The sequence below is a fragment of the Ranitomeya imitator genome, chromosome 6, assembly GCF_032444005.1.
Source record: "Ranitomeya imitator isolate aRanImi1 chromosome 6, aRanImi1.pri, whole genome shotgun sequence".
NCBI lineage: Eukaryota > Metazoa > Chordata > Amphibia > Anura > Dendrobatidae > Ranitomeya > Ranitomeya imitator.
In genome coordinates this window covers 397,206,936-397,232,213 of record NC_091287.1, presented here as the reverse complement: position 1 = coordinate 397,232,213, position 25,278 = coordinate 397,206,936, and the positions used below count along the sequence as shown (strand labels likewise).

The window sequence follows — 25,278 nt, the reverse complement described above, 5'->3', positions numbered from 1 at the left end:
AAACATTACTGTGTCCAACAGTTATTAGATATATGAAACTGAAATAGCTGTTGCAAAAAAAAAAAAACATTAAGCTTAGGATTAATGGAGTGCCCAAACTTTTTCATATAACTAGATAGAGAGAGAGAGCAGTGGTTGGTGCATATTAATACACACTACATTACGAGCATATACATGCACATTTATTGAATAAAATAAAAAGTTAGTGTGAATGCTTCTTTAATTAGGGTTTAGTCACAGACCCTGTAACAAAATGTAAATGGATGATATTTGATTTTCTGTAATATCCAAATCTTACCTGAAAGTCTTATGTTGTGCAGGGTCTGCTGAACCAAAACTTCTGAGCGAGGAACAACAATTAGGAAGTCCACTTTGCTGAAGCGACCTAGATCAAGACACTGATTTCCACTATCCGCAATGACGCACACCTGGGACAGAAGCTTCCGAGCGACCATCAGCTGAGACTGGTAGATCTGGAAGCTTTCTGTAATGCAGCCTGTAACAATTAATATATTGTCACATTTTTCTAAATAAATTTTTTCAGCACTTACATTGTGCACTAAATGTTTGTTTCAGGTTTTATTTTCAACACTGGACCTCTACAGAGGAGAATTATATTTTATCTGCGAGCTTTCATACAGTACGCATATTGCTTCAATACATTAAGTATTGGTGCTTGGTCAACTCTAAAAGTCTTTAAGAGCCTAAAATTTCTATTACATACTTGTGGGGATAAAGTGATGGAAAGGTTTCAAGTGCCAAATCTCATTTGCAGACCTCTAAAAGCTTATTGACACTTTTCGGAATCCTGCTATATTAGTCCGGTTCACTATGTATTGATTTAGGCCTTCGCCGGATTTTTTTGGAGAGTCTGAAAACTATACATTTTTGGAAAGGTTATAGTATAAGCAATACGAAAAACAATGTTTCCATTTGCCCCGAGTCCCACGTGACCGCCATATTGGATTTGACAAAATGGCTGACGTAAAACCAATTTTCGTTAATATCTCAGCTTATAAATAACATAAAAATAAAATTTGACAGCTAAACATACATTTTAGGGCTAAGAAATGCAATATTACTAGTTGCAGATGTGTTTTAGATATTTACTACAGCAGTTTTTTATAATTAATTAGTATTGACATAATAATACATAATGACAGGAATCACATGTTTTTTTTTTCTTTTATTACAGGAGTTGAACATGACAGACAAACCACAAGCTACTGAAGTCACTTGTGAAGGTGAGGCACCTATCAACTGGAAGCTATGTATGCTCTGTCAGTCTTCCAATGGCAATGAGAAGTTGGTGCAAAATCCTCGGATACAGTCTTACCAGCGCGTTTTGGACATAGTAGCAGAGAGGGCAAGTTTACAAGATGGCAACTATGTTGATATCCATCGACGGATTAGCAACAGGAAAGACACAATCGCTACACATCAGGCAGTCTACCATCGAAGTTGTTACACAAATGCAATTAACAACGACCAAATACAACGAGCCCGGGACCGTTATGCACATGCATTAGCTACTGGTAGCCACATTACCAAGAAACGAGGATTAAAAAGAGGACGTGCTGAAATGGACGAATCAGGTTCATTAACATCTGACTCTTCATCACCATTCACGAGGTCACATACATGGCCACTGGATAAGGAAAAATGTTTCTTTTGTCAGAACGATGAGAATGAGAAGCTTTATAATGTGAGGACAGTCAACGCAGGGAAATCGTTGAAACAAGCTATTGAAACATCAGATAATTTAACACTGAAAACAAGACTGAACACATGCATTGCACCAGGGGATGCACATTCTATTGACGTCCGGTACCACAAAAGCTGTTGGACAAAGCATGTTTTTCATGGACAACGAGAACGTAGTACCAACAGAACAGACCACAAAGAACCCTTATTACAACGTGCAAGTCTGCTAGAGTTGATAAACCTAGTGGATATTCAAACACAGAACCAATCATATCTATCTATACAAGATATCGAAACCACTTATTTGAATATGCTTGGTATAGAAGGCGTGGAAAATCACAAACCTACATTCACTAGAAAGTGGCTCAAAGAAATTATAATGAATGCCTTGCCACATCTGAAATCCTGTCTTTCAAAAAACAGAAGGGAATCAGCAGTTCTTTATTCACCAGAAGCCTGTGAGGAAATCATGGTTAATTCTGCAATGGAATGTCGTAGTGATGATGCAGACAACATGCAGACAATCTACAAAGCAGCACAGTTAATTAGGAAAAGCATTGCTAATTTTACAACGGAAGTCAATGATAAAAACACCATAACGGTCACTAGTGACATAAACGACGTTCCAGCAGAATTATATTCCGCTATCCGTTGGATCATAACAGGGCCGATTGACAGCCTTGAAACTCAAAGAAGGACCAAAATTGTTGACCGAGCAGCACTCACTATGAGTCAGAACATCATGTATGAATTCAAATCAAAACGCCAGGTCAACTACAAGCCAAAAACCGAATCATCAGTATTCAGACAACCCAATGCACGAGAAAACCCACAGGTCCTGGGGCTAGCTCTGACTGTTCATGATGAACTACCTACAGCGAGTGGAAACAATCCTTTTATTTGTTGCTGCAACCAGGAATGCAGACCTTGAGCTTCATCTTCAAGCCGGAGAGCAGCTCAGCAAGCTCTTCTTTGCATTTGACCGGATGAAATACAAGCGATTGTGGCCAAGGTATATCACGGACATGCATGACCTTAAAATAAATCACCCTCAAACATGGGAAGAAATGAAAGCGGGTAACATTTCAGTCACGAAAAGTGCTATCCCATTTGTATCCATTGGGGCGGACCATGCATGCGAGCATCTGAACAAGCTGATGAAAATCCATGCTGGCATAGTCGGCATCTCGAACAATGCCAATGCTCGTCAGAGATTCTTCATGGCCACACCTGAACTCTCCCGAGTTGTCAAAGAATATACCAGACAGTTTGATTTAGAACGTGACAAAACCAGAGAGCATCACGATCTTGGGCCAAGTGCAGTCAAGAAGTGTCATCATGTTATTGACAAGATTAAGGAAGCAATTTTGAAACATGGCAACCCATTTGCTGTTGTAGGTGACAAGTTGCACAATGTAATCACCCATGCCTACATCCCTGATGAGTATGTAAAAATGATCCTGAATGCAGATGAGACAGGTCAAAAGCTGTATGAAGACTATGTGTTGGCGCGAATCAATGGGGATGTTAGCCTATGGGCACCAGTAAAGAAGGAGAACAACAGGATGTTCATGTCGGCAAACAAGAAAACCACAGTAAAACTCCGAGACAAGACTGTTGATCTTAAGGAGACCAAGGACTTGTATGGAAGAATGATGGTTTTGGCAAGGTCCAACAGAGACATAAACCAGAAAGTGGCCATTGGGAACTACGAATTCACTCTGACCCCAAGAGCCTTTTTTGCTCCAGATGGTACAATGTTACCATGCCATGACAAATCGAAACTGATCAGTCTCCTTAACAAGTTGGTTATAGTAGAAACTCCACAGAAAGATCTGCAGCCAGAAGATAGGATGGACACAAGATCAGATGATCCAAGTCGCAAGATAGCCCTGGTAGATGGAATGGTTCTTCTGCAAAAGATGGCCAAGAAACCGGCAACACTAGTGACAGTCAAAGATCTCAGTTACTGCTTCAATGACAGGCTTATGTCTCTCACAGAAAATTACGATGAAATAATCCTTGTGTTTGATACGTATAGGGAAAATTCTCTCAAGGATGCTACCAGGGATAAAAGAAGAAAAGGAAAGGCACTAATTCAGTACCAGGTCAGAGATGAAACAAACATTAATCATATTCCAATGAACAGGTTCCTTTCACATGACAAGACAAAGGCTGACCTGACCAACTATCTTGCTGCAAAGACTCTAGAGTTCAACAGTTCATCACAAAAACTGGTCATCACTTGTTCTTCAGGGTGTACCAGGAGCAACAAAAACTTAGTTTTCGACGACAACAATCACGAAGAAGCAGACACACTGTTGATCTACCAAGCTGTCTTGGCAACACAACGAAACCCACCGGATGCAAGGATGGTTTTCTTCTCCCCTGATACCGATGTACTGGTGTTGGTCATAGCTAACTATGACCTCATGCTGAAGAATACATCGATTTCAATGGTCTCTGGGATGATCGAGATAGAGCCAATAAGGAGAGTCATAGGGGCAGACAGAGCAAAGGCTTTGACAGCCTTCCATGCATTCACTGGTGCTGACACAACTGGAAGGTTCTCTCGAATTGGCAAAGCAATCTGGCTGCAAGCTTACATGAACGCAACACCAGATGTAATCAGTTCTCTGCAGATGCTTTCGACTGAAAAAGAAGTGAGCAAAACTATGTTGTCAACTCTTGCTACCTTCGTATGTTTTGCTTACTCTCCAAAAGGCATTTTTATTAAGAATATTCCCGAACTGCGATGGCATCTATTTTGCAAGCATATGGCAGAAAGTGACAGGTTACCTCCTACACTCGGAGCTCTAAAACAACATGTCCTCAGAGTCCATATCCAAGCCAGAGTGTGGGGACAAGCTAACATTGCTTTGCAGGATTCTCAGCTGGATCCCGAGAAGAATGGCTATCACAAAGGGTTGGATGGACAGTTGAAACCAACCATGACAGATGTTCTTCCAGCTCCAAAAGCAATAATCGAGATGATTAGTTGTCAATGCAAACATGACTGTTCTTCTTCAAGGTGTTCGTGCCGAAAAAATAACTTATCCTGTACCGATCTTTGTCAGTGTGACAGCGAGTGTATGAATGACGAGGACACTCAGACCAAATATGAAACTGATGATGACAGTGATGGTGGCGATATGTAAAGACACTCTGGTTGTTCAAAAGTTAAAAACATTAAAACTCTGCTTTTCGAGTTCGAAAATTTGTTCAAATATAAACCGATACAATTTGTAGTCGTATATAGAGTATTTATTTGGATACCACTGCATTTCTTAGTACTCAAAATGTATGTTTAGCTGTCAAAATTTAAGTTTTACGTTACTTACAAGCTGAGATATTAACAAAAATCGATGTAAATCAGCCATTTTGTAAAATCCAAGATGGCAGCCACTTAGGACTCGGGGCAAATGGAAACATTGTTTTTCTTATTGCTTATACCATAGCCTTTCCAAAAATGTACATATTTGAAACTCTCCAGAAAATTCCGGCGAAATTACATAGTGAACCGGGCTATATGTCCAAACAGTTGTTTGCCGAACTTTGGATTGGGAGGGTGAAGAGTAAAATTGTGATAGCATTTTTTTTCTCCTATATTACTTAAGAAAACACACACTTTAACCCCTTTACCGCCAAGGGTGGTTTGCACGTTAATGACCGGGCCAATTTTTACAATTCTGACCACTGTCCCTTTATGAGGTTATAACTCTGGAACACTTCAACGGATCCCAGTTATTCTGACACAGTTTTCTCGTGACATATTGTACTTCATGATAGTGGTAAAAATTATTTGATAGTACCTGCGTTTGTGAAAAAAATGGATATTTGGCGAAAATTATGAAAATTTCGCAATTTTCCAACTTTGAATTTTTATGCAATTAAATCACAGAGATATGTCACACAAAATACTTAGAAAGTAACATTTCCCACATGTCTACTTTACATCAGCACAATTTTGGAACCAAATTTTTTTTTTTGTTAGGGAGTTATAAGGGTTAAAAATTGACCAGCAATTTCTCGTTTTTACAATACCATTTTTTTTTTTTTTTTAGAGACCACATCTCATTTGAAGTCATTTTGAGGGGTCTATATGATAGAAAATACCCAAGTGTGACACCATTCTAAAAACTGCACCCCTCAAGGTGCTCAAAACCATATTCAAGAAGTTTATTAACCCTTCTGGTGCTTCACAGGAATTTTTTGAATGTTTAAATAAAAATGAACATTTAACTTTTTTTTCACAAAAAATTTACTTCAGCTCCAATTTGTTTTATTTTACCAATGGTAACAGGAGAAAATGGACCCCAAAAGTTGTTGTACAATTTGTCCTGAGTACACCAATACCCCATATGTGGGGGTAAACCACTGTTTGGGCACATGACAGAGCTCGGAAGCGAAGGAGCGCCATTTGACTTTTCAATGCAAAATTGACTGGAATTGAGATGGGACGCCATGTTGCGTTTGGAGAGCCCCTGATGTGCCTAAACACTGAAACCCCCCACAAGTGACACCATTTTGGAAAGTAGACCCCCTAGGGAACTTACCTAGAGGTGTGGTGAGCACTTTGACCCACCAAGTGCTTCACAGAAGTTTATAATGCAGAACCGCAAAAATAAAAAATCATATTTTTTCACAAAAATTATCTTTTCGCCTTCAATTTTTTATTTTCCCATGGGTAAGAGAAGAAATTGGACCCCAAAAGTTGTTGTACAATTTGTCCTGAGTACGCCAATACCCCATATGTGGGGGTAAACCACTGTTTGGGCGCATAGGAGAGCTCAGAAGGGAAGGAGCGCCATTTGACTTTTCAATGCAAAATTGACAGGAATTGAGATGGGACGCCATGTTGCGTTTGGAGAGCCACTGATGTGCCTAAACATTGAAACCCCCCAGAAGTGACACCATTTTGGAAAGTAGACCCCTAAAGAACTTATCTAGATGTGTTTTGAGCGCTTTGACCCACCAAGGGCTTCACAGAAGTTTATAATGCAGAGCCGTAAAAATAAAACAAAAAATTTTTCCCACAAAAATCATTTTTTTAGCCCCCAGTTTTGCATTTTCCCGAGGGTAACAGGACAAATTGGACCCCAAAATTTGTTGCCCAATTTGTCCTGAGTGCGATGATACACCATATGTGGGGGAAACCACTGTCTGGGCGCATGGGAGGGCTCGGAAGGGAAGGAGCGCCATTTGGAATGCAGACTTAGATGGAATGGTCTGCAGGTGTCACATTGCGTTTGCAGAGCCCCTAATGTACCTAAACAGTAGAAACCCCCACAAGTGACACCATTTTGGAAACTAGACCCCCTAAGGAACTTATCTAGATGTGTTGTGAGAGCTTTGAACCCTCAAGTGTTTCACTACAGTTTGTAACACAGAGGCGTGAAAAAAAACAAAAAAAAAACTTTCCTCCCAAAATTATTTTTTAGCCCTTAGTTTTGTATTTTCCTGGGGGTAAGAGGAGAAATTTGACCCAAAAAGTTGTTGTCCTATTTGTCTTGAGTACGCTGATACTGCATATGTTGGGGTAAACCCCTGTTTGGGCGCACGGGAGAGCTCGGAAGGGAAGAAGCACTGTTTTACTTTTTCAACGCAGAATTGGCTGGAATTGAGATCGGACACCATGTCGCGTTTGGAGAGCCCCTGATGTGCCTAAACAGTGGAAATCCCCCAATTATAACTGAAACCCTAATCCAAACACACCCCTAACCCTAATCCCAACTGTAAATGTAATCTAAACCCTAACCCTAGCCCTAACTCTAACCCTAGCCCTAACCCTAACCCTAGCCCTAACCCTAGCCCTAACTCTAACCCTAGCCCTAACTCTAACCCTAGCCCTAACTCTAACCCTAGCCCTAACTCTAACCCTAGCCCTAACTCTAACCCTAGCCCTAACTCTAACCCTAGCCCTAACTCTAACCCTAGCCCTAACTCTAACCCTAGCCCTAACTCTAGCCCTAGCCCTAACTCTAGCCCTAGCCCTAACTCTAACCCTAGCCCTAACTCTAACCCTAGCCCTAACTCTAACCCTAGCCCTAACTCTAACCCTAGCCCTAACTCTAACCCTAGCCCTAACCCTAACCCTAGCCCTAACCCTAGCCCTAACTCTAACCCTAACTCTAACCCTAGCCCTAACTCTAACCCTAGCCCTAACTCTAACCCTAGCCCTAACTCTAACCCTAGCCCTAACTCTAACCCTAGCCCTAACTCTAACCCTAGCCCTAACTCTAACCCTAGCCCTAACCCTAATGGGAAAATGGAAATAAATATATATTTTTTAATTTTTCCCTAACTAAGGGGGTGATGAAGGGGGGTTTGATTTACTTTTATAGCGGGTTTTTTTAGCGGATTTTTATGATTGGCAGCTGTCACACACTGAAAGACGCTTTTTATTGCAAAAAATATTTTTTGCGTTACCACATTTTGAGAGCTATAATTTTTCCACATTTTGGTCCACAGAGTCATGTGAGGTCTTGTTTTTTGCGAGACGAGTTGACGTTTTTATTGGTAACATTTTCGGGCACGTGACATTTTTTGATCGCTTTTTATTCCTATTTTTGTGAGGCAGAATGACCAAAAACCAGCTATTCATGAATTTCTTTTGGGGGGAGGCGTTTATACAGTTCGGCGTTTGGTAAAATTGATAAAGCAGTTTAATTCTTCGGGTCAGTATGATTACAGCGATACCTCATTTATATCATTTTTTTTATGTTTTGGCGCTTTTATACGATAAAAACTATTTTATAGAAAAAATAATTATTTTTGCATCGCTTTATTCTCAGGACTAACTTTTTTATTTTTTTGCTGATGATGCTGTATGGCGGCTCGTTTTTTGCGGGACAAGATGACTTTCAGCGGTACCATGGTTATTTATATCTGTCTTTTTGATCGCGTGTTATTCCACTTTTTGTTCGGCAGTATGATAATAAAGCGTTGTTTTTTGCCTCTTTTTTTTTTCTTACGGTGTTTACTGAAGGGGTTAACTAGTGGGCCAGTTTTATAGGTCGGGCCGTTACGGACGCGGCGATACTAAATATGTGTACTTTTATTGTTTGTTTTTTTTATTTAGATAAAGAAATGTATTTATGGGAATAATATATATTTTTTCATTATTTAGGAATATTTTAAAAATTTTTTTTTTTTTACACATTTGGAACTTTTTTTTTTTTTTTTACTTTTTTACTTTGTCCCAGGTGGGGACATCACAGATCGGTGATCTGACAGTTTGCACAGCACTCTGTCAGATCACCGATCTGACTTACAGCACTGCAGGCTTCACAGTGCCTGCTCTGAGCAGGCTCTGTGAAGCCACCTCCCTCCCTGCAGGACCCGGATGCCGCGGCCATCTTGGATCCGGGCCTGGAGCAGGGAGGGAGGTACGGAGACCCTCGCAGCAACGCGATCACATCGCGTTGCTGCGGGGGGGGGCTCAGGGAAGTCCACAGGGAGCCCCCTCCCTGCACGATGCTTCCCTATACCGCCGGCACATCGCGATCATGTTTGATCGCGGTGTGCCGGGGGTTAATATGCCGGGAGCAGTCCGTGACCGCTCCTGGCACATAGTGCCGGATGTCAGCTGCGATAGGCAGCTGACGCGCGGCCGATCGCGTATGACGTACTATCCCGTCTGTGGTCATAGGGGCCCACCCCACCTCGACGGGATAGTACGTCTAATGTCAGAAAGGGGTTAATTTTAATTATTTGTTATCCGGGAGTCAAATTATTATATTACACAGTATTTTATTTATCATGACATTCTAAATATTACACAGTATAAACTTATGCGTACTATGAGAAAGCCTTTATGGCAAGTACAAAAGAGAAGTGTGTGAGATATTAATGCCTCCCTCTGCTGCAGCTACTAAAAAGGGACAACTAGGGATTCAATCATTCTGAATTAAAAAGTCACGACATACATTTTTAGAAAATAATATTTCATCTTGTTTAAACATTTTTTTTAAATTAATAATAGAGAACTTGCTGGGGAAAAAAAAATTCTATACTAGGAAAACAGTACCTCTGCCCTGTGTAGGCATCATGCTGGCTGCCTCCAGGGATGAGACGCATTCTTTTACATCTCCATTAAACGGAATAACAAAATTATCACCTCTTTTCTTCTGAATCTTATCCAACAGCTTGTCCAAATCATCACCTAGTCAAAAAAAAAATTATTATAAAGAGTATACAATGGCAATAGGTCCTGGCAACGAGAAACGCCTTAACGTGGCTGCCAGGTAGATATGAATTGGCCAATTTATGCGCTAAGCACTCAATTCAATTTTCATATTTTATGTTTGCATGCTATAGCGCTACAGAGTGCTGCCTTATCTGTTTCATTTTGTTAAGTCTTGCAATCAGTTTGGTCAGACGAAGGTTCATTATTGATGACCGAAACTTCACGCATGTTCGGTTTGAGATTGCACAACAATAAATTACCGTATTTTTCTGACCATAAGACGCACTTTTTTCCCTCCAAATTTGGGAGGAAAGGGTGCGTCTTATGGTATGGATGTAGCATGTGGGGAGGGAGGCAGCAGTGAGTGGGATCGCACTATTATCCCACTTCAGGATGTCCCTGCTGCCCAGAATCAGTGCTGGGGAAACCACATGGTCCCGATGATTAAGTGCAGTGAATATTCATTAGCTACTCCCCGCCCACCTATCAGCTCAGCAGTGAGCTGGGAGAGGCAGATGAATACTGCACTTAAGCAGGGACACACATGGCTTACTCAGCGCTGATTCCTGCAGCAGCTGGGGAGATCTGTGTGTCCGGGGCAGGAGGAGGCAGCAGCAGCAGGGTCCGGGGGAGAGGAGATCGCTGTACCTTCCTGGGCTGGAGCCGAGTGCTGTGCAGTGTACACAAGGAGGACCTGTGATGATGTCAGAAGTGGGTGGGCTGGAGCATCACATGGCAGCACAGATCCCTCCCTCTTCTTGACATCATCACAGGTCCTTCAGACTCCAACACTAGAATCTGCTGGCTTCCATTACCTGTGCTATGGAAAGGCAACAAGAGGGAGGGCTCTGAGTGCAGTCATGGGATGCTTTTACCTCACCACGGTGTGGCTGGCTGCCACAATTAAGAGGTTAGTCTTTCCAAAACACAATAAAGCACTCTGCCACTTCTTTAGTGAACTATAACTCCCAGCATGTCATAGGATCTGCAGGACATGCTGGGAGTTATAGTTCTCCCATTGGATTTTAAAGCAGCACTCCAGTGTTATTTTGCAGTGCTGGAGTGGTGCTTTAAATATAAGCCCTGTGCCCCCATTCTTATACTCACCCTCCAGCATCTTCATATAGTACTTCACAGACACCACACTGGTCCCGCAGCTTCCAACATAATAACATACTATTATATGTGGTGTTATTATATATAATAGTATGTTATTAAATATTTTACCACATTTTTTTTGCTTCAAACATTTTTTTCCCTATTTTCCACCTCTAAAACCTGGGTGCGCCTTATAGTCCGGTGCGTCTTATAGTCCGAAAAATACGGTATATAATCTACTTTTATTGGAGAGCAGAGTTATTCACTACTATGGAGTGGAACCCTACTGGGGCACCAATAAACCAGAAGGGTCTAAACCGGAAAAACTCTTTCTAGAGTCAGACATCATTTTTTTAAATGTTAAACTTGTATCAATAATTGAACATTTAGGCAATCCAAATACGAGGGCTTTCTAATTTGTAGTCTTATCTGCGACTTTGTAAAAGAATAGGCATAGCAAGCACATGCTCCTTTACAGAAGGGTTCAATAATACACTCAACTGGGAACGTCACCGTGCGGGGATTGAACCGAACAGTCATTTATTACTCAAGCCTAGAACACGACTTACCCATAGATGTGTTTTTAAAGTGTGAGGCCAAGAAGCTGACCTTCCCTGTGATTAGCTCATAGCTAATCTCTTTCAAGAATTCACTTGTCGTCAGCATACTCTCAGCAAGAACTCGGGACTGGTATTTTCCTGAAAAAAACATTTTTTTAACACTATAAATAAACCATGAATAATCAGTGCCGGCTGATTTGGTGACTACCAATGACATTATAGCATGAACAAACAAAAAGAACACTAAACCAGTACAATCCTTTCTATTAAAAGTCATGGTGCCATGACAAGTAAACACAAAAGTGAGGTCATGTACTGAACAAACCTCTGGTCACAAAGATCTTCTGCCAACTTGTGGTCTCAACTTGTTGTACTCATCTGATGTCAACATTGCAACAGAAATTACCATTAACATTTCAAGCACTGCCGCCCGACACCATGCTGTATACTGTATGTATAAAATAATTTAATGACTACACATACAATATAACAGCATTCACTAACCTAACCAAAGATTAAACAAATGTGAGTTGAAGTAGCTAGCAATTTTATTTAACTAAAAAAAACTTGGAAAGTTGGTTTAATCTTTGGATACACCAGGTAGTTTGGACCTTTAAAATGTCCAAGCCGATACTGACCAGCGCCTGTACTGTGGGAAAACTGACGCTTACATCTACACCTTGCAAGTTATTAAAGGTTCCCTTGCACCCAAAATTATGGAATACTTTTGCATAAATAAGGGATCAGCTGGGAGTAATGTTGTGTGGGATGCCACGAAGGCATATATACAAGACGTTTGTATGAGAGAAATCAGTAAAGATCAAATCTAAGACACAGGAACAATCCTTAGAGTTGCAACAAGAGGATGAATTAAGGGAAGCATTGTATGTTCAAAGAGGATCCGTGGAAAAAAAGACAAAAATAGGAGTTGGCACACAAAGCCTTGGCGGATCATCTACAGTTCTCAGCCTCTAAGAAATATATGTTTAATAAACAAAAATATTTTATTGAGGGAGAAAGTGCAGGGGCAACTACTGGCATCAATAGTCCAGGCTCAAGAAGGTACAACATTAACTGGTTTTGCCAGAAGGAGAAAATTACGGATACCTCCGTTGTCTACGTTATGCTCCTACTATAAGGATCTGTACACATAAATCCACGACTTAGGGGAACAAATATCTTCATATTTAGATAGTATAAAGATCTCTAAACTATTTGCAGTTTTTAGAGAAGCCTCTGACAGTGGAAGAGTTGGAGGAGCAACCTTCACAATGAAAAGGCACCAGGATCAGATGGCCTTCCTGAGGAATTTTATAAAGAATACAAGCAGATTTTAATTGCCAAATTATTAATACTTGAGGAGGCTGAAGTAGTAGCGAGTTTCCCCACCTCTGAATGAAGCAATCATAGTATTGCTGCTGAATTCTGGGAATAATTCAGAACATATGGACTTGTACCGACAAATATCCTCGCTCCCATTTGACGTCAAACTGTGGGTGAAAGTATTGGCTAACAGATTGAATTAAATATTTAACTGAAGTAGTCCACGAAGATCAGTCAGGGTTTATGCCTAATAAGTCCACAGTCAACAATTTAAAGGGAATCTATCAGCAGGATTTTGCTACCTCATCTGAGAGCAGCTTAATGTAGGTAAATAGAAGCTGAAGTCAACCATGCATCACTTAGATCAGAGGTCCCCAACTCCAGTCCTCAAGGCCCACCAACAGGTCATGTTTTCAGGATTTCCTTAGTCTTGCCCAGGTAATAATTGCATCACCTGTGCAATGCAAAGGAAATCCTGAAAACATGACCTGTTGGTGGGCCTTGAGGACTGGAGTTGGGGACCTCTGACTTAGATTACTGGGTGCAGTAGTTCTCACACACAGGGTTTATATTTAGAAGAAGAGTTGAGAAAGCCAACGGCGCCCTCACCAGGCTCTCTGTATACAAAGTCCATGGAAATTGAGATGTTTAGTTGCCAGACTAGTCCAGCAATGTTAATCTCTTCGTGATAAATCCTTCAGAGTTCGTAAACGGCACACTAACGTGATACATCCAAAATTCTGTGTTTTAACCTCTATCTCCTGCTGACTTCAGATTACATAGCAAAAACCTGCTGATTAATTCCCTTTAAGGCATCTATACCTCAACTTACAATTATGTAGCTTAGATACTGGGCATAGAGTGATAATGTCTCTTGAAGCTGCAAAAGCAGCTGACCGCATCCAGTGGAACCATTTGTGGATGATATTAGATTAAATGGGTTTAGGCTTTAAATTTTTACATTGGGTTAAAATGCTTTATTGATCCCTGGCTGCTAGGTTAAGGGTGAATGGTTGGTTGTCATCTCCCTTTGCTTTGGGGAGGAGTACTTATCACATTTGTCCACTGTCACCCCTCCTATTCCAAATCAAGATAGAAACCCTGGTGTAAACAGAATTTGTAGGCTTTAACTGCAGCAATACTGAAAAGGGGAGTCTGTATGCAGACAATATGTTTCTTTATGTAGGAGATTTAGAATCATCTTTTGGACCAATTATGACAGAGTGGGCAAAATTCAGTCAATGGTCAGGCCTCAAAATTAACTGGGAAAAATAATCATTATTGCCACAAGATCCTCTCCCCTCTCTGGAAATAATTAATCTATCCCGGATACAGTGGTGGATAAATTGCAATATCTCAATGTAGTGGTCAATTTAAAACTAAGACTATATTACACTTAATGTAAAACCCATATTTAGAGAGATTTAGATCCAAAATAAATACATAGTGTAGATTGCCTCTGTGGGTAATAGGTAGTGAGAATATCATTCAAATGATTTTAAAGCCCCAACTGCTCTACCTGTTGCATAATTTGCCATGCAGGTTTTCGCCACCCATTTTTCACAAAATACAGACCATGTTCAGGGAACTAATATGGCGAAAGCATCAAACAAGAATCAACTTAAAATTTCAGAGTCATAAATCAGAAGGGGGATTGGCAATAGAGGACCTGTGTATTTATATCATAGCATCTCAGATACAACAGTTTCATGGTTGGGAAAGGAGAGAGCATGGGCAAAACAGGAAGCCTTGTTTTACAAGACAAAATGGACCTCACCCTTTTATGCACTGGAAGAGAACACTGGGTATGCAGGTAAACCGGATAAGCGAACCTTAGCAGTGATACACAAGATCTGGGCAGGGGGAAACAATTACTGGGAATTACGGATTATTCCATATTCACCCCAATAGGTCAGAATCCTCAACTGGCAAAAGTTGTTAAACTGTCCGGCTTGGGAGGTTCAGAAAAGAGAGGAGTACAAACACACCATTTGTCGGAGAACTGGATGTTCATAAATTTTTTACAAATTTCAACAGGAATTTAATTTACCACAATCTCCTTTTCCAATATCTACAATTAAGGCATGTGTTTCAAGGTCAATTCACTGTACCCATTCCAGTTATACAAAATGACTACATCGTAGATTTAATCGCTTTAGCTAAAAACTACGAGGGGTTTAATTTCCAAAGTTTATCAACAGCTTTTACATTATTGCATAAAAGAAGACCCTCTATTAGTTAAATCTAACAGGTAAAGATATGTGGGTCTGATCTCTGAAGCGCAACGGGAAGACTTGCCAGAACTGATTCCCAGGTTATCCCCATGTGAATCACAGAGGCCATCACACATTTACTGTATTCATAGGGTATACAGAACAGTTTCCTGTGCAAAACAGGGGTTCGCTGAAATATAGATTGCATGTATTAGGGGAGTGTATCCGTTGGGCCCATATTGGAATTATATTTTACCATTGATTGAAAGGATGTTCGGTGTGTGAATCCAAGCAAATCCTAAAACCTGTGTATTGGTGTATTTGGGAGGGTTGGCAGATTCTGAATCGCCAGATATTGGCATATCACGGGTTCTATTACAAGTGAGCAAACTTATCGCATTACACCGGTTGGACGCCAAGAACAGTCACTAGGGAAATTATGAAATTAGCTGAATAGCATTATCTGGCTAGAAAATGGAGTATACAGAAAGTTAAAAGGCAACAAAAATTCAAAAACATCTGGGGACCCTGGCTAGATGTCCCAGGTTTGCCATCTGACATTTTATTGAGAGACAGGATGCCCCAATGATTATTGCCTGGAATGAGGGTCTGAGCGCTATACCTAGTCCAATAAATGGCTCATTGGTAATCTTTTATTGGGGAATCTATCCTGTCCGAAGAGTAGTTAGCACTGTCTCCATGAACCTGCTAGGGAAGGAATTATGATACATAAAGGTTTCTCTGGTATGTTCATGAGAGGGAGGGTGCCCGTTTTTATATGTTCCAATAAAACGAAAGAAAATGTGAATCGGTAATTATACGACATGATTCATGAGCCGATTAATGCAGCAATGCAGAACTGATCTTTGTACAACTATTACCTGTTTCAAGACTTTTGTTATAAAAAATGGGCTGATTAAAAATAAATACGCTACTCACCTGGTAGCAGTGTTTTTTCAGGAGCCATGACAGCACAACGAGAGAGGGGATCCGCCCTTCAGGGACAGGAAACCTACAGACATAAAAAGGGCGGTACCTCTCTCCCACGTCAGTTGTTTCCAAAGCATGAGAGGACCACCTTGGTTAGTAACACAGATGCAGCATGTATATAAACACATTTTATTATGCCAGTGAACATGGAATATAACGCAAAAACCAACAGGGTGTTGAAACATCCAAAATTATAGGGTAGGGAATTTAAGGGTGCGGTCATGGCTCCTGAAAAAACACTGCTACCAGGTGAGTAGCGTACGTATTTATTCAGTCGCCATGACAGCACAACGAGAGACTTTCAGAGACGAAAGATTTAGGGGGGGATAATAGCTTCTAGCACTCTTCTCCCAAACGTAAGGTCTGAGGAACTACCCAGATCTAATCTGTAGTGTCTAAGAAAGGTAGAAGGGGAAGACCATGTGGCCGCCTTACATATGTCTTCGATTGACACTTCTGACCTCTCCGCCCAGGAAGATGCCATGGCCCGCGTGGAGTGTGCCTTTATACCATCTGGAACTTCGTTGCCACCTGTAGTATAAGCGAGAGAGATCGCCTCCCTAATCCATCTGGCTAGAGTGTTTTTAGATACTCTAAGACCCTTCCTTACCCCTTGATAGGCTACAAATAAAGAGTTATCTTTTTTCCAGGAATCTGAAACTGCAATATATCTAAGGAGGCATCTCCTCACATCTAAGCAATGGAATTTACGCTCTTTATCGTTAGCAGGGTTGGAGCAAAAGGAGGGTAGGACTACCTCCTGAACCCTGTGAAATTTAGACGCAACTTTAGGCAGATATAGGGGATCGGGTTTCAATATGACCCTATCCTCCCTAACCTGCATGTATGGTGGATGTCTGGAGAGTGCCTGCAGATCACTAACCCTTCTAGCAGATGTGAGAGCAACCAACAGGGCTGTTTTGATTGACAGGATGTTCACAGGAATAGTATCAATGGGCTCGAATGGGGCTAGCGTTAGGGCTGAGAGTACTAAATTTAGGTCCCATGGGACTAACCTTTGTTTAATAATTGGTCTAGACCTGGTGACTGCTTTAAAGAATCTAGAAATCCAGTGATTACTGGCTAAATTAAGATTATATAACGCTCCTAGCGCTGACACCTGAACTCTAAGAGTACTTGTGGCTAAGCCCATTTCCAGTCCTTTTTGTAAAAATTCAAGAATCTGGTTAATACATGGTTCTTGGTCAATTTGAGCCCCTGAAAATGATAAAAATTTTCTCCATACCCTCACATAAATGCCCGTTGTAGAGGGTTTCCTACTTTTAAGGAGAGTATTTACCAGATTCTGAGAGAACCCTTTCCCCCTCAGTAAGGACCTCTCAAGTTCCATGCCGCTAGGTGTAAGTTGGCTACTTGAGGATGGAGGATTGGTCCCTGGGAGAGCAGATCTGGTAGCTCTGGAAGAATCCATGGTTGGCAGACAGACATCTTCCTCAGCCAAGGAAACCAAGCCCTCTTGGGCCAAAATGGAGCCATCAAGATTACCCGGGCCTTGTCCTCCCGAATCTTCCTCAGAACTAGGGGAATCAGATTTAGAGGGGGAAAAGCATACGCGAGCCTGAAGTGCCAAGATATCAGCAGAGCGTCCACAGCGTATGGGTTGTCTTTTGGATTTAGGGAGCAGAATTGGTGTAATTTTTTGTTCTCTCTGTTGGCAAAAAGGTCTATCTCCGGACAACCCCATAACTGAATGATTGACTGAAAATGGCTGGATTTAACGACCACTCTGCCTGTCTGAGCATGTTGCGGCTTAGATAGTCGGCTTTGGTGTTGATACTTCCTTTTATATGAAGCGCCGTCAGGGAGAGAAGATGTACTTCGGCCACCTGAAAGATATGATTTGCGACCTCCATCAATGTACTGCATCGCGTGCCACCTTGACGATTAATGTAGGCCACAGTTACCCGATTGTCTGACAAAAGCCTGACGTGTCGACCCTGTAGGGGTACAAGGAATCTATTTAAGGCATGTTTTACTGCCAACAGTTCTTTCAAGTTGGAGGAAGAGTCCTGTTCAGACTGAGACCATAGTCCCTGAACCCAATCCTCCCCCAAGTGTGCCCCCCACCCCTTGGGGCTAGCGTCCGTAGTCAACACTCTAGATATGTGATTTATCCAAGGGACCCCCCTGTGTAGATTCGAAGTGTGAGTCCACCAACCAAGCGAATGTACAGTCTCCGCAGAAAGTGTGAATTTACTGTCGAGGTGAGCTCTTAGACGACGGGAATTGTGTAACACGTCCCACTGTAAAGCCCTCGTGTGGAACTGTGCCCAGAGAACTGCCGGGATGCAGGACGTAAGAGAACCCAAGATTGACATCGCACTCCTGACCGATACTAAGGGATTATTTATTGCCCTGGTGACCAACTGCTTAATCTTAGCAACTTTTGTGTCCGGCAGGCGACATTCCTGCTGACTAGAGTCTATAACATATCCCAGGAATTCTTGTACTTTTCGGGGCTGAAGGCGCGATTTTTTTATATTGACCATCCAGCCCAATTTGTGTAACGCATCCATGACTTTCTGTAGTTGGTCTGTGCAATGCGACTCAGAATGACCCACAATTAGCAAATCATCCAGGTAAGGGACTATTAATATATCCTGTTCATGCAAGTGCGCCATAACCTCCACCATGATTTTTGTGAACACCCTGGGTGCAACTGCGACTCCGAATGGAAGTGCCTGATATTGAAAGTGTTCTACTGTGCCAGCTAGTGAAACCGCCACCCTAAGAAATTTCTGATGATCAATATGAATTGGTACATGGTAATAGGCGTCTTTGAGATCTAAGACAACCATAAAACAGTGGTGAAAGAGTAATTTTATTGCTGTCTTGACCGACTCCATTTTGAAGGAGGGTATCAACAGAAAATTATTCAGGCCTTTTAAATTAATAATGGTGCGATATGAACCATCAGGTTTTTTGACCAGGAACAGAGGGGAATAAAACCCCCTACCTTCCTCGCCTGCAGGGACTTTGACTAGAACATTCTTCTGTTGGAGCTCCCGGACCTCAGACTCCAGCGCCAACTGCTCTGTAGAGGAGGAACGAACAGGTGTTAACATAAATTTGTCCCGAGGAGTATGGTGGAAGTCAAAGGTTAGGCCTTTCTCTACAATGCCTAGAATCCATGGATTGTTTGTAATCCGCACCCAGGCTGGGTAGAAGGCCGAAAGCCTACCCCCCACCTGGTCCGCTAGTCATTGTGGTTTCTTAACCTCTCGTGAAGGATTAAACATAAATCCTCTACCCCTCCTTCTGCTGTTGTCATATCTAGTAGATTCTCTGTTGGAGTCTCTATATGGTCTTCTGCGGTTGGACCATCCTCTATTATAGTCCCGTCTGTAGAAGGGTCTTCCTAGGAAGGGAAAGCGTTTTTTATTATCCCCTGCTTTTTCCAATAGCTCGTCTAGGACCGGTCCGAACAAGTGAGCTCCTTCACAAGGAATGCTACATAATTTTGTTCTAGCTTGTAAGTCCCCTGGCCAGCATTTTATCCATAGCGCTCTCCTGGCTGCATTGGATAATGCCGAGGACCTGGCGGCCAACCTGACCGAATCTGCTGAAGCATCTGAAAGGAAGGCTGCGGCATCCTGGATTATGGGCATGGAGGACAATATTTCCGACCTAGGGACTTTATCTCTGAGCTGATCTTCGAGGTGACCCAACCATACCATCAAGGATCGAGCGGTACAAGTGGCTGCTATAGCTGGCCTCAAGGACCCCGCTGAAGTCTCCCAAGCTCCTTTAAGGAAGATGTCGGCTTTCCTATCTAACGGGTCTTTCAATTTCCCCAAGTCGTCGAAGGGGAGAGACGTTTTTTTGCATGCCTTAGCGACTGCTGCATCCAGCTTCGGGACTTTATCCCATGAGGACGAAGCCGCTTCCTCAAAGGGATACCTTCTTTTAAAGGCTGGCGGAAGCGACCCCTTCCTTTCTGGTTTCTTCCATTCTTTTGAGATTAACGACTTGATTTTGTCAATCACTGGAAAGGCTCTTCGGGATTTTCGCTCAATACCCCTGAACATAACATCCTGAATGGAACATTCCGACTGGGTATCTTCTATCCCCATTGTGCTGTTAACTGCTTTGACCAGATGGTTAACCCTATCTAGGGACAAACAGGCTCGAGTAGACTCCTGATCCTCAGAGGAGGAAGTAGACGGAAGAGACCCTGAGCTCAGCTCACCCGAGTCCGAATCTACCTCAGATAAAGGGGATGATCTTTTAGCTTCTGCTCCCCGAGACTTGGATCTCTCGGCACCTTTAATTTCCTGTCTCACCATCTCTCATTGTAGGGGTCAGATCAGGCGCCTCCTCCTCCAGTAGACGTTGAATACATATTTTACATAATTTTTTCGAATGCCCATCTGGAAGCGGCTCTGCACATTCAGCACACTGCCTATGTTTGGCTTTGGACAAACTTTTCCTCCCCTGATAGAGGAAAAAAGACAAGGGGAACACAATCATCACTAAGTGGACTTTCACGAAGCTCACTTACCCCGTCCAGTAATGAGTGGTACCGTAGATGGGGGGTCCTTCGTATCCGGCAAATCCTTATGGCTTGAGGACTTTGGTATAGAGATCCGTGCCTCCTTAGCTCCACCAGCGCGGCTACTGCCACTAGACCGACGCTGGGAGCTTCTACGAGGCTTATCTGACTGCTGCTGCGGCTCCTGCTGCTGGCTGATAGTTCCTTCTGGCGACTCCATTATGGAATGGGTGAGGAACTCTGATCATCCCAGCTTGCCGCCTTAAATACCCCCAAGGTACCGCCCCCAGATGGGGGCCAGCAGGGAATCCCAGGTGGTCATTAATCGTCCGCCGCTGCGCTACCCCTCCCCGAAGCCCCGACCGTTCCCGCAGCTGGGCGCCGCCATTAGCCGGAGATGACGCTACTGCGCATGCCCAGCCGCGTCATCCGGCCGCGCCGCTCGCCGCGTCATCCGGACACGCCCCCTTCAGGACGCGGCGGCGGCGCCAAGCCGACACGCGGACCAGGACGCCAGCAGACCCCCTCCGGACCAATGCCGCGTCCCTGCCCGGAACAGCGTGACTCCCGGGACCCCAAGTAGCCAAGCACCTCTTCATAGGTACCTCTGCGCTGCGGACGCCCGAGAAGCTAGCCTATGTCAGAGGCTGCTTCCTCCTGCTGCCACCTACACCGCGCAGTGCCCCTGCCGTGTGGCGCTTCCTGCCTCCTGGACGGGCCGAGGTAGGGGACCCCCGCTACCTGTACCGAGCCGCCAGGAGTGGGGAGTCTTCTTAACTTCGACCCTCTTCTCAGGGCCTGTCTGAAAGAGGTTCCGCTGTCAGGGACAGGAAACCAAACTGACGTGGGAGAGAGGTACCGCCCTTTTTATGTCTGTAGGTTTCCTGTCCCTGAAGGGCGGATCCCCTCTCTCGTTGTGCTGTCATGGCGACTGAATAAAATAGGGTTTTTGAGACTTGAGTACAAAGTCTGCAGTATCCTACAGTTACAACAGACTGGTATTGCTTGTGCGAGCAGTCACATGACCACACAAGAGATTTGCACACATGCAGTTATTTGCCGTAAAGTCTCCTCTAGCTTCTTTCAATTAAAGTGAAATGAGAGAAACCAAACTAGTCTAGTTTAGTCGGCCTGTGACTGCAAGTATGCAAATCTCATGTGGTCATGTGACTGCTAGATCGCACCAGTAATACAGAGGAATCGTGACAGTGTGCTCGCCGCAAGCTTGGCGCTTCCCCACCGATTTAGGTGTTGCCCAATATGCATATCTTTTCACTTTAGTATGCTGATATATGCAGGTCAGACTGTCTTCTTATAGTTACTCTATATATTGGACTTTTTGTGGCATTATTATGTGCTTTTCATATACTTTTATCTAGTTCATTGGGACCCATTATATGTTCTCTAGTGCTGCTCAGCACATTGGATCATTGAGTTAGTGTTAGGGTGCATGTCCACAGTCCGTATTGTCGGTGCATTGGACAGAGGCGACATGACTACAAGGGCTCCCTTGAAAGGTGAGTATATGTTTATTTTTTAACCTGTGATATACGTGGCTGAGCAATATATTACGTGGCTGGGCAATATACTACGTGGCTGGGCAATATACTACGTGGACATGCATATTCTAGAATACCCGATGCGTTAGAATCGGGCCACCATCTAGTCTACTATATAATTGTCTAAGGGTCACTTCCGTCTTTCTGTCTGTCCTTTCTATCGCGGATATTCATTGGTCGCGGCCCTCTGTCTGTCATGGAAATCAAGTCGCTGATTGGTCGTGGCTGTTTTACTGCGACCAATCAGCGACGGGCACAGTCCAGCGGCAAAATGGCTGCTCCTTCCTCCACGCAGTCAGTGCCTGCTCCATACTCCCCTCCAGTCATCCCTCACACAGGGTTAATGGCAGCGTTAATGGACCGCGTTATGCCGCGATGTAACGCACTCCATTAACGCAGCTATTGACTTTGTGTGACCAACTTTTTACTATTGATGATGCGTATGCAGCATCAATAGTAAAAAGATCTAATATTACAAATGATAATAAAAAAAACCTTATTCTCACCCTCCGACGTGCGCAGTGTCCTTCGTAGTGCAAGCGGCAGGTTCTGGGGCCAAGGATGCTATGCGGGAAGGACCTTCCATGACGTCACGGTCATGTGACCGCGACGTCATCACAGGTCCTGCGCTCATACCAGCCCTGGGACCGGAAGCTGCCGCGTGTACCCCACACAGGCGCCAGGACTACAAGGGGCCCCTCGGAAGGTGAGTATATGTTTATTTTTTCTTTTAAGTCTTTAACCTGTTACATATGTGGCTGTGCAGTATACTACATGGCTGGGCAATCTACTACGTGGCTGGGCAATTACTACGTGGACACGCATATTCTAGAATACCTGATGCGTTAGAATCGGGCTACCATCTAGTACCCTTATATTGAGCTAGTACAGTCAGTCTTATTTGGCACAATTTAGGCCTTTTCACCATATCAGCTACAGTATTTAGTGTTGAGTTTCCGAATGTGAATTTGATCTATACAACATATTGTTGTTTCTCAGTATGTGATAGATCTCTCACATTTATTGGTACATCATACATACTATTTTAATAATACATTATTGGAGACTATAGAGTCATCACATTTTCCCACTGCATTCATATAGTTTTTTGTTGCCCTATTTTTTTGTTTTTGTTTTTTTGTTTTACAGGCTCGTGCATCTGTGGGGATATTTTGATGTTTAATTGTTTTGTCTGGTGTACTTTTGTACTTAAGATTACATGTTTGCATTATGCAGGGCAGGTGTGCTTGTTTATAGGTTATCCCTTTTCTATTACTTGCAAGCCTGGGGACTCAAACATATTATTCGAGCATGCCGAAGTTACTCAGTTAGCACCAGAGCATGCTCGAACACCACCTTAAGCGAGCACGTTCGCTTATCACTATTAATTTTATTAATGTAATGTTACATTTTTACTTTACACTAATAATGTAATAGCATACACCTGTACGCTAAACATTATTCTGACACCAAGACGCAGGCTGCAACTCTTTAAAGGGAATCTGTCACCAAATTTGGGGCCTATAAACTGCGGCCACCGCCATCAGGGGCTTATCTACAGCATTCCACCTAACAGTTGCCTTGTCTATTCCATACTTAGTCATTTTGTCAATTGAAAGTGGTCCTGCAGTCGGATCATCTGGAAACTATAGACCTGACCGAAGGGGGAAGTCCTCTAACCATCGTTCGGTTAAGGATCATGCCAATCAAAGGATAAATACTGGGATCCAAGGCTTCTCTAATTCTGGCTATAAGGCATGAGGCGACTAAGAACCAAAGCTGTTTGGAAAAGCTTAGAACAGGGAACACCAACCCCCAATCACTATAAAGGGGCAGTCAGACGGCCGTATTACACGCTCACGCTTAAGGATTGCATTGCAATTGTCAGACTGGATGATGGCCTGGGCAGCATAAATCACAGGCAGGTTTTTCTGTTTTTTTTTTTTAGGTTTGGATGGAAATGCTCTGACGTGCAAGAAGAAATTCTGACAAACAGGTTTTCCTTTGAACCTCCCGCAATAATGATTCTAACTAACATCAGAGTAGTACAGGACGTGGGATAAGAGGTAGACGAGTTCAAAATCAATTTGACAGTTATGTCGATGAGTAAGAAATTATTAAATTATTGGTGTTATTTGAAAAGTTTAATATAACTTTGCTATGATGGTACACAGGTGGTCCAAGAGAACTGAAGATGTGGCAACTACTTACCAAGAGCAATCACACAAAATTCATTTCCTCGCAGCTTTGAACAACAGATTGATACTACATAGTCCGGAAGCTTCTGCTGACGTTTCACATCACTCAGGGATCGAAGGGTCTCCAAAATGCCCTCTGCCAGCGAGTGCTGTGTTACAAGTACATGAACCAAGTCTTGAGAAACGCTCGCTGACAAGCGGGCCAGCCATGGAAGCTGAGCTTGGGACACAGACATTCCAGGAGAGTTCATCTGTGTGGAGCGATCTTTATAGGTAAATTCCTGCAATGCTTTCAGTACAATCTGTTCAAAAACTTCACGAATTGGTATCTGATCGGGACCTAAAGAGACAAGAATGTAAACAATGCAGATAAAAGACATATGTACAAAGCTAAAAGAAAGTCAACACTCAAATCAGCTTGCTAGAAGACGACAAACAGCACAAGAGTGTTGAGATGTGGGACGTCAAAATAATATTCTCTGATCTTCAAGGTTCCAAAACAATGAAGACCTTGTCCTCAGAGAAAAATGTGTTTTCAAAAAGGCATTGTCATTTTCTTTTCTTACTTTTATTGCTGATAAGGAGTAACCCATTATATAATTATATTCTGGGCGCTATTGGGACATTCTGATTTTACCTTTACAAGGTAAACTAGTGAAAGTGGAAATATTATACAGCCCTTAACAAATCATTCTTGCATTACAAAAAGGCAAGCAGAGAAACTAAATCTCACCAAGTCGCACAAGGTACTGGATAGTGAGAAGAATTAGATTTTCCACGCTGAGAAATTGACTGCTGGACATTCCTCTCTGATCCAGCTCCTTTTTCTCCAACTCCTGTAACTTGTAGCAATTCACCAACAGTGGACTTATTACTATATCGTTAACATTTCCATAGAAATACGGCAATTTGCCATAACCTGTAATGTGTGT

General features: G+C 42.7%; 2 protein-coding genes across 2 annotated transcripts in view; one reads left to right on the top strand and one right to left on the bottom strand.

Moving 5' to 3' along the window:
* The window catches only part of ESCO1 (establishment of sister chromatid cohesion N-acetyltransferase 1), a 160,712-nt gene extending 160,271 nt beyond the window's left edge, over positions 1–441 (top strand). The window contains exon 10 of the mRNA XM_069731174.1: positions 321–441. Coding sequence (XP_069587275.1) covers positions 321–330 — 10 coding nt within the window. The 3' untranslated portion in view covers positions 331–441. The remainder of the gene's footprint in view (positions 1–320) is intronic.
* Positions 1–25,278, bottom strand: part of GREB1L (GREB1 like retinoic acid receptor coactivator) — a 219,250-nt gene that overhangs the window by 38,933 nt on the left and 155,039 nt on the right. The window contains exons 12-16 of the mRNA XM_069731170.1: positions 25,080–25,265; positions 24,360–24,686; positions 11,560–11,688; positions 9,734–9,868; positions 299–496 (exon numbers count right to left, since the gene is read on the bottom strand). Of these exons, the coding sequence (XP_069587271.1) occupies positions 299–496; positions 9,734–9,868; positions 11,560–11,688; positions 24,360–24,686; positions 25,080–25,265 (975 nt within the window). The remainder of the gene's footprint in view (positions 1–298; positions 497–9,733; positions 9,869–11,559; positions 11,689–24,359; positions 24,687–25,079; positions 25,266–25,278) is intronic.